Below are 13,340 nucleotides of genomic sequence, written 5' to 3' on the forward strand. Positions count from 1 at the left end.
CTGGTTAGCGCCTTGCATGGCAGCTCCCGCCATCAGTGTGTGAATGTGTGTGTGAATGGGTGAATGTGGAAATACTGTCAAAGCGCTTTGAGTACCTTGAAGGTAGAAAAGCGCTATACAAGTATAACCCATTTATCATTTATGTTTACCTCTTACACACATGTAAGAGGACGTGTGCTATGGCTATGAGTTGTTTTTTTCCTTGGCCTCAGTCTGGACCCCCTCTCCAGGGGCCCAGGCTTAGACCGATTTTTTCTCTCTCTCACCCCCCAAAACCGCACCCCCCCCCCTCCCCCCATTGTTTACCTGTATCTCACCTTTTTTGTAAGGGGCGCCGGAAGTTGGCAGACCCGTCAGCGATCCTGTTCTGTCTCCCTGTAATGTTTGTCTGATCTTGAATGGGATTGTGCTGAAAATTTTAATTTCCCCTTTAGGGATTAATAAAGTATTTCTGATTCTGATTGCACCAAGTAAAATTCCTAGATCGTGAACCCGTTCTCAAACAATGGCAATAAAAACTATTCTGATTCTGAATAAACGGGCAAATGTGTGCCTTTTGAAGTGTTAATGTGCGATCAGTGTTCAAAAGGATTCTCTTGGAGAAGTGGCTGACAAGTTAGCAAGTGTCGCTCGCATCGCTGACAGTGACGTCATCCCCGTCATTGTTTACTGAAGCAGAGATGCTGACTGTGTGTTACGATAAACGCGCACGCGTCGCCAGGCTCTGTTTTTTATTGTAGATTTATCAGATTACATTTTTTAGACCCCAAAAGGGACAAGCGGTAGAAAATGGATGGATTATTGATAGCAGGGGTGTCAAAGTGTGGCCCGGAGGCCATTTGCGGCCCGCAGCTAACATTTTAAAGGCTCCACGGCACATTCTAAAAATACTATTAAAACAAACAAAAATAACAAGTGGAATAAAAAAGCTTACAGGTGAAATGTAACTTAGAAAAAGTTGCAATGTTGACTAATAAAACAAAGCTGTTTTTTTTTCTTTAAAGGCCTACTGAAACCCACTACTACCAACCACGCAGTCTGATAGTTTATACATCAATGATGAAATCTTAACATTGCAACACATGCCAATACGGCCGGGTTAACTTATAAAGTGCAATTTTAAAATTTCCGCCACACTTCCGGTTGAAAAACTTCTTTGGATATGATTTATGCGCGTGACGTCACAAAAGCAACGGAAGTGGTTGGACCCCATCGGACCCGATAGAAAAGCCTCTTGTTTTCTTCGACAAAATTCCACAGTATTCTGGACATCTGTGTTGGTGAATCTTTTGCAATTTGTTTAATGAACAATGGAGACTGCAAAGAAGAACGTTGTAGGTGGGATCGATCGGTGTCTTAGCGGCTAAGTACAATACTGTAATATCTGTGATATTTGCATTAGTGTACTGTGTCTTTAAGGGTTTGGGGAACGCGCATGCGTGAGGGAGTTGGCGGAGAATTTGAGTGTGTGTGAGCGTGAGTTTTGGCTAACAGCAGCTCGTGTATGTGTGTGCGTTACTTTTTGAACTACAACCAGTTACCGCTTGTTAATAAAGCGATTGAGCAGCGCATCCTCGTCTGTGTGACTCCTTCTCCACTGCGGGGCATTACAATACTTACAGCAACACAACAAGGACTACTTACTACGCCTAGCCGATGCTTGCCGCCAAACCCACGGATGAAGTCCTTCGTCGTGCCGTTGATCGCTGGAATGCAGGTGAGCACGGCTGTTGATGGGTTTCTATCTTCATTTGAGAACGATGCTATCGCGCTAGCTCAGTAGCTAAGTGTGTCACCGATGTATTGTCTTGGAGATAAGTCACTTTAAATGTCCATTTCGCGTGCTCGACTCTCATTTTCAAGAGGATATAGTATCCGAGGTGGTTTAAAATACAAATCCGTGATTCACAATAGAAAAAGGAGAGAGTACATAGTTCTGTGAGGTCTGGTTGCTAAGTTGCTAAGTTAGCTTCAATGGCGTCGTTAGCACAGCATTGTTAACCTTCGCCAGCCTGGAAAGCATTAACCGTGTATTTACATGTCCACGGTTTAATAGTATTGTTGATTTTCTATCTATCCTTCCAGTCAGGGGTTTATTTATTTTGTTTCTATCTTCATTTGAGAACGATGCTATCGCGCTAGCTCAGTAGCTAAGTGTGTCACCGATGTATTGTCTTGGAGATAAGTCACTTTAAATGTCAATTTCGCGTGCTCGACTCTCATTTTCAAGAGGATATAGTATCCGAGGTGGTTTAAAATACAAATCCGTGATTCACAATAGAAAAAGGAGAGAGTACATAGTTCTGTGAGGTCTGGTTGCTAAGTTGCTAAGTTAGCTTCAATGGCGTCGTTAGCACAGCATTGTTAACCTTCGCCAGCCTGGAAAGCATTAACCGTGTATTTACATGTCCACGGTTTAATAGTATTGTTGATTTTCTATCTATCCTTCCAGTCAGGGGTTTATTTATTTTGTTTCTATCTTCATTTGAGAACGATGCTATCGCGCTAGCTCAGTAGCTAAGTGTGTCACCGATGTATTGTCTTGGAGATAAGTCACTTTAAATGTCAATTTCGCGTGCTCGACTCTCATTTTCAAGAGGATATAGTATCCGAGGTGGTTTAAAATACAAATCCGTGATTCACAATAGAAAAAGGAGAGAGTACATAGTTCTGTGAGGTCTGGTTGCTAAGTTGCTAAGTTAGCTTCAATGGCGTCGTTAGCACAGCATTGTTAACCTTCGCCAGCCTGGAAAGCATTAACCGTGTATTTACATGTCCACGGTTTAATAGTATTGTTGATTTTCTATCTATCCTTCCAGTCAGGGGTTTATTTTTTTTGTTTCTATATGCAGTTAAAGCACAATGCTATCACGTTAGCTCGTAGCTAAAGCATTTCGCCGATGTATTGTCGTGGAGATAAAAGGCACTGAATGTCCATTTCGCGTTCTCGACTCTCATTTTCAAGAGGATACAGTATCCGAGGTGGTTTAAAATACAAATCCGTGATCCACAATAGAAAAAGGAGAGTGTGGAATCCAATGAGCCAGCTTGTACCTAAGTTACGGTCAGAGCGAAAAAAGATACGTCCATCACTGCCTCTCAAGTCCTTCACTGTAACGTTCCTCATCTACGAATCTTTCATCCTCGCTCAAATTAATGGGGTAATCGTCACTTTCTCGGTCCGAATCTCTCTCGCTCCATTGTAAACAATGGGGAATTGTGAGGAATACTAGCTCCTGTGACGTCACGCTACTTCCGGTACAGGCAACTTTATCGTCAATTTTCTCTACTAAATCCTTTCAGCAAAAATATGGCAATATCGCGAAATGATCAAGTATAACACATAGAATGGATCTGCTATTCCCGTTTAAATTAAAAAAAATAATTTCAGTAGGCCTTTAAAACTGTCACTGCCCAAAACATAATATTGAATCAAAATCAATGTTTTTATGAATTATTGACCTATACAAGGCTCCGATTACTTCACATCAAGTATTGCACTTTGAAAAATATTTTTGTGGAAGATTTAGCATATTTTGTGTTTGCCATAAAAACACAGTTTTCTTTGAAAAAAAGTGAAGAAAACAAACAAACAAAAAAAAACATTTGTTTTTAAAACTGTTACAAAAAAGTGGCACCACAAAAATTTACTGTGGGACTCCGTTTTTATGACTTGATGGGCTCCCTGCGACCCCATTTTGAAAATTCCTAACGCCAACACTGATGATAGTATTACGTTCACACCCCAACACTGGTTTACCTAACACTCAGTAATCATGATTTCAATATTGATAACAATAATCTTAATTATTACTTTGGCCATAATTGGCAGCCCAAGATCTCATACATGAACACTATTTTTATCTATAGGCACAAAAAGTGCAGTTATGTCTTATGGCCATCAGGTGCTATATTTATATATAGGAGCCCCTGCCTGGAAGAAAATTATGTTTGCCTTGGTGCCCTTCCAACTTGCCTTGGTGCCAAAAAATATGAGCCCTCCTTCAAGGCAACACTTGCCTTGACATTAACAAGTAAAAATTTGAGGCCTTCTCCAATATACACTATCAAAACAATAAATACAATAGCTAAATAAAGTATCGCCAAACAAAGTTGCACTTAAATATTGAACATGTAGGCACAGGTAAAGTTGTACATTAACTGATAATCCAGTTAGGACATTTGTAAACAAAAGTGCAGAGTAACAATGTAAACAATACATATAAGCAGATGTATTAACAGGTCATATGCAAAAAAATAACTTATGTCTGCAGATTCCGAGTAAGGAAACATCAACATAAGACAAATGTCTGTCAAACATTTGCAGCACTTTTAAAAATGCTAGCTTTCATCAGTATTTAATAGCAACATGTCTTTGGAGATGTATTTAACCACACTTTCTGGGAGCGCACTCCATTTTACAGTGTTTTGTTTTCACTCACCTTGTACACCAATTTTAAATTTTTCAATTGGACTATGCACCTAAAACCTAACCCCGGTGTGAACAGTGGCTGCAAGTACCTGGGTTGCTGTTGATGTCCACTTTAGGTGAGCGGGGCATTGGCCTGGGAAGGACACTCTCAGTCAGGGCTTTGGCAGCTGTGGAATGCTGGGCCTTTTTAATGCTGGTGCCCTCTGCCTCCCAGACCTGCTCCCCAAGAGTCAACTGCACTGTGAAGATCTGCAACAATGAAACTTCAACATCACAAGTTGAAATTGAGGGACATCCCTTCAACATCAAACTGAGGGTAGAGGTTACGTCATCACCAATGGAAGAAGTCATCTTATATTTGCAGACATGCGAGCATACTTTGAGAAAAAGAGAGGGAAACTGACAAAAAAAAAAGGATAATTTCTATTGGGACAAAGTGCTGCACCGCAAACCCCAAAATATTTTTTTTTTAATCAAGACTACATATCCTGCAATTGGATGCATTTGTACACTATGTTTCACCTTTAAATGATAAATGATAAATGGGTTATACTTGCATAGCGCTTTTCTACCTTCAAGGTACTCAAAGCGCTTTGACAGTATTTCCACATTCACACACACATTCACACACTGATGGCGGGAGCTGCCATGCAAGGCGCTAACCAGCAGCCATCAGGAGCAAGGGTGAAGTGTCTTGCCCAAGGACACAACGGACGTGACTAGGACGGTAGAAGGTGGGGATTGAACCCCAGTAACCAGCAACCCTCCGATTGCTGGCACGGCCACTCTACCAACTTCGCCACGCCGCCCCTTTAGATTTATTCTCATCGACCAACCTTTTTTGGCGGTCTTTTTGACACTTACAAGTAGAGGTAGGAATCTTTGGGCACCTCACGAATCGATTACGATTACGATTGAGGATCTACGATTTGGTTAAAAATCAATTATTGATTTTTTTTGTTTGTTTCATTAGATAAGCGTTTATCACTTGCAACTAGAGTTGAAACGATTCCTCGAGTAACTCGAGTAATTCGATTACAAAATATATTTGAGGAATTTTCGCTGCGTCGAGGCGTTGTTAAGTTATTATTATTTTTATTTTTTGTACGGCATTTTGCCTCGTTTAGTCGTCAAAGCTCACGTTTCGGCCTCTTGTCCACACGCAGACGCATACATTTGTCTCTAAAAAGGCAGACTTTTACAAACGCTGGACAAAGTGTAGAGATCCAAAACTCTCTGCTTAGCGTATGCGTGTACACTGCACAAACTGAGACTTGTGATGACGTCACGGTTGTGCGCTGTCATTTCCAAACTCAACAACACTGTCATGCTGGCTTTAAAACACATTATACGATGACTTACTGTATGTTTAAACGTAAACATGCTGATCTTTTCACTCAAAATTTATAAAAAAAGACACATCCCGCCGGCGTTAATGACAGTCAGCTGTTTTGGATATGATGGCTGTCAAACCTCTAGCTGATGGGACAACTTTGACAAGCAAGACTTTTTGCTCTGTGTCATAAGAAAGATGCAACATTACTTTATGATTTTAGTCCTTGTTTAAAGACAAATCTTGAAGTTAACTTACGTGTCTTGCTACCATGAGCCGGGCGCGACGCTGTTTGCGCGTAAAAAGCGACCAAGCAACTAAAAAAAACTAATTTGGCGTCCTCCTTGTAGTGTGTACTGATGTTAAATACAATATACACTTTATTACACGTGTACTATCACTATATCCATGATTAAATGCTTTATAATTCCATGACAATTTTGCAGCGGCACACGCACGTCCGTGTGCTTTATATACCGTAGATACTTGAACATGCAAAATGGTTTTCTTGGCTCGTTAGTGCGTGCTGATTTTAGAAATAGTGTAGACTTCACTGCACATGTAATACATCACCATGTTGCTGAACATGTTATAATTCTTTGAGTGTTGGGTTTCAGCAGCACAGGCTTGCATTCGCTCTTTAATAATGTCAGGATTCTGTGTACGTGCAGGCAGGTTTCAAAGATAAATTTGCTGCTTTTTTCAGGCTTCTGATTGGACAAAATGTGCATGACAGCAGGTGTATGTGTTTGTGTGTAGACATAGACACTTTTGAAACTACACTTGTATGGATGGAGATTGTTTTACCCCCAAATATGTGTTTTTGAAACTCTCCGTGTTTGTGTGGACATGGCCTTAAAGGCCTACTGAAACCCACTACTACCGACCACGCAGTCTGATAGTTTATATATCAATGATGAAATCTTAACATTGCAACACATGCCAATACGGCCGGGTTAACTTATAAAGTGCAATTTGAAATTTCCCGCTAAACTTCCGGTTGAAAACGTCTTTGTATGATGACGTATGCGAGTGACGTAACTAGTTAAACGGAACTATTGGTACACCTTTGAATCCAATACAAAAAACTCTGTTTTCATCTCAAAAGTCCACAGTATTCTGGACATCTGTGTTGGTGAATCTTTTGCAATTTGTTTAATGAACAATGAAGACTGCAAAGAAGAAAGTTGTAGGTGGGATCGGTGTATTAGTGGCTGGCTGTAGCAACACAACCAGGAGGACTTTGACTTGGATAGCAGACGCGCTAGCAGACACACTAGCCGACGCTAGCCGCCGACCGCACGGATGATCGGGTGAAGTCCTTCGTCCTTCCGTCGATCGCTGGAACGCAGGTGAGCACGGGTGTTGATGAGCAGATGAGGGCTGGCTGGCGTAGGTGGAGCGCTAATGTTTTTATCATATCTCTGTGAGGTCCCGTTGCTAAGTTAGCTTCAATGGCGTCGTTAGCAACAGCATTGTTAATCTTCGCCAAGCTGGAAAGCATTAACCGTGTATTTACATGTCCAGGGTTTAATAGTATTGTTGATTTTCTGTCTATCCTTCCAGTCAGGGGTTTATTTCTTTTGTTTATATCTGCATTTGAGCCCGATGCTATCACGTTAGCTCCGTAGCTAAAGTGTTTCGCCGATGTATTGTCGTGGAGATAAAAGTCACTGTGAATGTCCATTTCGCGTTCTCGACTCTCATTTTCAAGAGAATATAGTATCCGAGGTGGTTTAAAATACCAATCCGTGATCCACAATAGAAAAAGAAGAAAGTGTGGAATCCAATGAACCCTTGTACCTAAGTTACGGTCAGAGCGAAAAAAGATACGTCCTGCACTGCACTATAGTCCTTCACTCTCACTTTCCTCATCCACAAATCTTTCATCCTCGCTCAAATTAATGGGGTAATCGTCGCTTTCTCGGTCCGAATCTCTCTCGCTGCTGGTGTAAACAATAGGGAAATGTGAGCAGCACTCCAGCTTGTGACATCACGCTACTTCCGGTAGGGGCAAGGCTTTTTTTTTTTATCAGCGACCAAAAGTTGCGAACTTTATCGTCGTCGTTCTCTACTAAATCCTTTCAGCAAAAATATGGCAATATCGCGAAATGATCAAGTATGACACATAGAAATATATATATATAAACCCAACTTCGCAAATAACCCATCATGCCGACTAATAAACCCAACTAAATCCGAAATAGGAAAAATCAGCAAAATAATCCTGGACAGAATCAACACAAAAATTACGGACAAAACACCATTCAACCAATGGAGAAATACAGCAGCAGTAATCAAATGGTTCAGCAACATCCAAGACAAAAAACAGCACAACTTCATCTCCTTCGATGTCGAAGAATTTTACCCTTCCATCACACAAGACCTACTGACCAAAGCACTAGACTTTGCCTCGGACTACGACTCAATCACAGGCAACGAAAGAAACATCATCATCCATGCAAAGAACTCCATACTCTTCCGCAACGGTACACCATGGCAAAAAAAGAACAATTCAACATTCCACGTCACCATGGGGAGTTTTGACGGAGCAGAAACGTGCAAACTTGTTGGGAGTTTCCTCCTCTCCCAGCTCGCTAGCCTCAACCTGAACCTTGGTATTTACCGTGATGACGGACTGGCAGTGTGTCGCGCCTCGCCAAGGAGCAGCGAGAATACCAAGAAGCGTATATGCCAAATCTTCAAAGAGAACGGCCTACGGATCACGATTGAAGCCAACAAGCAAACCGTCAACTTCCTCGACATCACTTTCAACCTGGGGGATAACAGCTACCAACCATTCACGAAACCCAACACAACACTCCAATACGTGCACCATGACAGTAATCCCCCACCCACCACCACGAAAAGAATACCTACCGGTATTAATAAAAGACTATCGATGCTGTCATCTAGCAAAGCTGAATTCGACAAAGCCACCCCCCCGTACCAAAAAGAACTTGATGAAAGCGGATACAACTTCACCCTCACCTACGAACCCACGCCAGGAAACCAACAAAAAAGGAGCAGAAAACGAAACAACATTATCTGGTACAACCCCCCATACAGCAAAAACGTCTCAACTAATATTGGCCACAAATTCCTCACCCTGATCGACAAACACTTCCCCAAAGGCAACACTCTAAGAAAAGTATTCAACAAGAACAACATTAAATTGAGCTACAGCTGCATGAACAACATACGACAAATCATTTCAAACCACAATAAAGCAATTGAAAAGGAGCCGTTTACCACCAGGCAGAACGACTCCAAAACCGACAAAGGCTGTAACTGCCGCAAGAAACCTGATTGCCCTCTCAACGGGGGGTGCTTACAACCATCAGTCGTTTACCAAGCAAAGGTAACACGGAAGGACATTAACACATCCGACACATATGTAGGATTAACTGAGGGAGCATTCAAAACCAGATGGAACAATCACAAAGCCTCTTTCAGAAGCAAAACCTTGCGGAACACTACAGAACTCAGTAAACACATTTGGAATCTCAAAGACAATAATGTTGAATATTCGATAACATGGCAAATTCTTGCATCCAGCACACCTTACAACAGTGGTAATAAAAGATGCAACCTATGCTTAAAAGAGAAACTGTTTATTATATACAGTCCAGACTTGTCATCCCTCAACAAGCGCAGCGAAATTGTATCAGCATGCCGTCACAGAAGGAAACACCTCCTAGGTAACACATGAGCCAATCACCACGCCCCTACGCCTGCCTGTACCCACCCGCTCTGTGCCCTATATAAACCATGGTATGTGAATGCTTCCATTAAAATCTCCTGACGATTGAGGAAACCCTCATGAAACAGGCCTGTAGAGATGAAATAGTCTTGTGATTTTTTCCCACACATACATATTACGCTCTACCACAGTATCGAGCACTATTTTTTTTGATAATCTAATTATATATATATATATATATATATATATATATATATATATATATATATATATATATATATATATATATATATATATATATATATATATATATATATATATATATATGTGTGTGTGTGTGTGTGTGTGTTTTCATCTCAAACATGTTATGATGGCAAAATGAACAATGATTACTATTTTGCTGCAATGAACTGTATTGCATTCTTAAAATTTAAAACTGTTATTATTAAGTGGTTTGTGTTTTTATATTGTTTATGTACTGTTGGCAGGTTGAAAACAGCTCAGTGGATTTGCGTGGAGAAACCATCATTTAAACGGCACCGTATATAATCATCAAAAACGCACGAAAGGCAACAACTTCGTTTATGCGGTCACACCACACAGCACATAGGGCTGTGAGCGCATCTGTTTTCGTTAGCACACACAAATTGGCACAATCAACCACGGACGCATTTCAGCTGTGCGTGTCAGCCTTCAATAATGAAAACAGGCGTTTAGGACATAAAAGACAATTAGGCCAAATGCAATAATTGAGGGCACATCTTAACATGTATAATTAAACCTTAATGAATCAAAAATATTGCTCCGGCCCGGCTGCACCAAATAATAATATACAAACCTCGTTTCCATATGAGTTGGGAAATTGTGTTGGATGTAAATACAAACGGAATACAATGATTTGCAAATCCTTTTCAACCCATATTCAGTTGAATGCACTACAAAGACAAGATATTTGATGTTCAAACTCATAAACTTTATTTTTTTTTTGCAAATAATAATTAACTTACAATTTCATGGCTGCAACACGTGCCAAAGTAGTTGGGAAAGGGCATGTTCACCACTGTGTTACATGGCCTTTCCTTTTAACACTCAGTAAACGTTTGGGAACTGAGGAGACACATTTTTTAAGCTTCTCAGGTGGAATTCTTTCCCATTCTTGCTTGATGTACAGCTTAAGTTGTTCAACAGTCCGGGGGTCTCCGTTGTGGTATTTTAGGCTTCATAATGCGCCACACATTTTCAATGGGAGACAGGTCTGGACTACAGGCAGGCCAGTCTAGTACCCGCACTCTTTTACTATGAAGCCATGTTGATGTAACACGTGGCTTGGCATTGTCTTGCTGAAATAAGCAGGGGCGTCCATGATAATGTTGCTTGGATGGCAACATATGTTGCTCCAAAACCTGTATGTACCTTTCAGCATTAAAGGCCTACTGAAACCCACTACTACCGACCACGCAGTCTGATAGTTTATATATCAATGATGAAATCTTAACATTATAACACATGCCAATACGGCCGGGTTAACTTATAAAGTGACATTTTAAATTTGCCGCTAAACTTCCGGTTCGAAACGCCTCTGAGGATGACGTATGCGCGTGACGTAGACCGGGGAACACGGGTATGCCTTCCACATTGAAGCCAATACGAAAAAGCTCTGTTTTCATTTCATAATTCCACAGTATTCTGGACATCTGTGTTCGTGAATCTGTTTCAATCATGTTCATTGCATTATGGAGAAGGAAGCTGAGCAAGCAAAGAAGAAAGTTGTCGGTGCGAAATGGACGTATTTTTAGAACGTAGTCAGCCACAACAGTACACAGCCGGCGCTTCTTTGTTTACATTCCCGAAAGATGCAGTCAAGATGGAAGAACTCGGATAACAGAGACTCTAACCAGGAGGACTTTTGACTTCGATACAGACGCCTGTAGAGAACTGGGACAACACAGACTCTTACCAGGATTACTTTGATTTGGATGACAAAGACGCAGACGTGCTACTGTGTGTATGCAGCTTTGGCTTCTAAACATTTGATCGCTTGACCGTATGTGCGCAACTTTTTTTTGCGTATGTACGTAACTTTTTAAAAATATATAAGCTTTATGAACCTTGGGTTAGGTGAACGGTCTTTTGGGCTGAGTGATTGTGTGTGTTGATCAGGTGTTTGAATTGTATTGGCGTGTTCTATGGAGCTAGGAGCTAGCATAGGAGCTAGGAGCTAGCATAACACGTACCGTACCGTACGTGCGCGTCACGTACGTAACTTTTTTAAAATATATAAGCTTTATGAACCTTGGGTTAGGTGAACGGTCTTTTGGGCTGAGTGATTGTGTGTGTTGATCAGGTGTTTGAATTGTATTGGCGTGTTCTATGGAGCTAGGAGCTAGCATAACACGTACCGTACCGTACGTGCGCGTCACGTACGTAACTTTTTAAAAATATATAAGCTTTATGAACCTTGGGTTAGGTGAACGGTCTTTTGGGCTGAGTGATTGTGTGTGTTGATCAGGTGTTTTAATTGTATTGGCGTGTTCTATGGAGCTAGGAGCTAGCAGAGGAGCTAGGAGCTAGCATAACAAACACGCAGGTGTTATTATGCAGGATTAATTTGTGGCATATTAAATAAGCCTGGTTGTGTTGTGGCTAATAGAGTATATATATGTCTTGTGTTTATTTACTGTTGTAGTCATTCCCAGCTGAATATCAGGTACCGTGAGTATGCAGCCTTGGCTGCTAAACATTTGATAACTTGACCGTATGTGCGCGTCACGTACGTAACTTTTTAAAAATATATAAGCTTTATGAACCTTGGGTTAGGTGAACGGTCTTTTGGGCTGAGTGATTGTGTGTGTTGATCAGGTGTTTCAATTGTATTGGTGTGTTCTATGGAGCTAGGAGCTAGCAGAGGAGCTAGGAGCTAGCATAACAAACACGCAGGTGTTATTATGCAGGATTAATTTGTGGCATATTAAATAAGCCTGGTTGTGTTGTGGCTAATAGAGTATATATATGTCTTGTGTTTATTTACTGTTGTAGTCATTCCCAGCTGAATATCAGGTACCGTGAGTATGCAGCCTTGGCTGCTAAACATTTGATAACTTGACCGTATGTGCGCGTCACGTACGTAACTTTTTAAAAATATATAAGCTTTATGAACCTTGGGTTAGGTGAACGGTCTTTTGGGCTGAGTGATTGTGTGTGTTGATCAGGTGTTTCAATTGTATTGGTGTGTTCTATGGAGCTAGGAGCTAGCAGAGGAGCTAGGAGCTAGCATAACAAACACGCAGGTGTTTTTATGCAGGATTAATTTGTGGCATGTTAACTATAAGCCTGGTTGTGTTGTGGCTAATAGAGTATATATATGTCTTGTGTCATTCCCAGCTGAATATCAGGTCACTCCCGGCTCTCACAGCATCTTCCCTATCTGAATAGCTTCAACTCCCCACTAGTCCTTCACTTGCACTTTACTCATCCACAAATCTTTCATCCTCGCTCAAATTAATGGGGAAATTGTCGCTTTTTCGGTCCGAATCTCTCTCACTTCATGCGGCCATCATTGTAAACAATAGGGAACTTTGCGTATATGTTCAACTGACTACGTCACGCTACTTCCGGTAGGGGCAAGCCTTTTTTTTATCAGATACCAAAAGTTGCAATCTTTATCGTCGTTGTTCTATACTAAATCCTTTCAGCAAAAATATGGCAATATCGCGAAATGATCAAGTATGACACATAGAATAGATTTGCTATCCCCGTTTAAATAAAAAAAATTCATTTCAGTAGGCCTTTAATGGCCCCTTCACAGATGTGTAAGTTACCCATGTCTTGGGCACTAATACACCCCCACACCATCACAGATGGTGTGGGGGAAC

At 41.0% G+C, this 13,340-nt stretch overlaps 1 protein-coding gene across 3 annotated transcripts in view; it reads right to left on the bottom strand.

The window, feature by feature from the left end:
• stau2 (staufen double-stranded RNA binding protein 2) overlaps positions 1–13,340 on the bottom strand; it is a 412,795-nt gene that overhangs the window by 319,973 nt on the left and 79,482 nt on the right. For all 3 annotated transcript variants that reach the window (XM_062021077.1, XM_062021078.1, XM_062021079.1), the window contains exon 4: positions 4,522–4,681. In XM_062021077.1, the coding sequence (XP_061877061.1) occupies positions 4,522–4,681 (160 nt within the window). The remainder of the gene's footprint in view (positions 1–4,521; positions 4,682–13,340) is intronic.

The sequence above is a fragment of the Entelurus aequoreus genome, linkage group LG15 (assembly GCF_033978785.1).
Source record: "Entelurus aequoreus isolate RoL-2023_Sb linkage group LG15, RoL_Eaeq_v1.1, whole genome shotgun sequence".
Lineage (NCBI taxonomy): Eukaryota > Metazoa > Chordata > Actinopteri > Syngnathiformes > Syngnathidae > Entelurus > Entelurus aequoreus.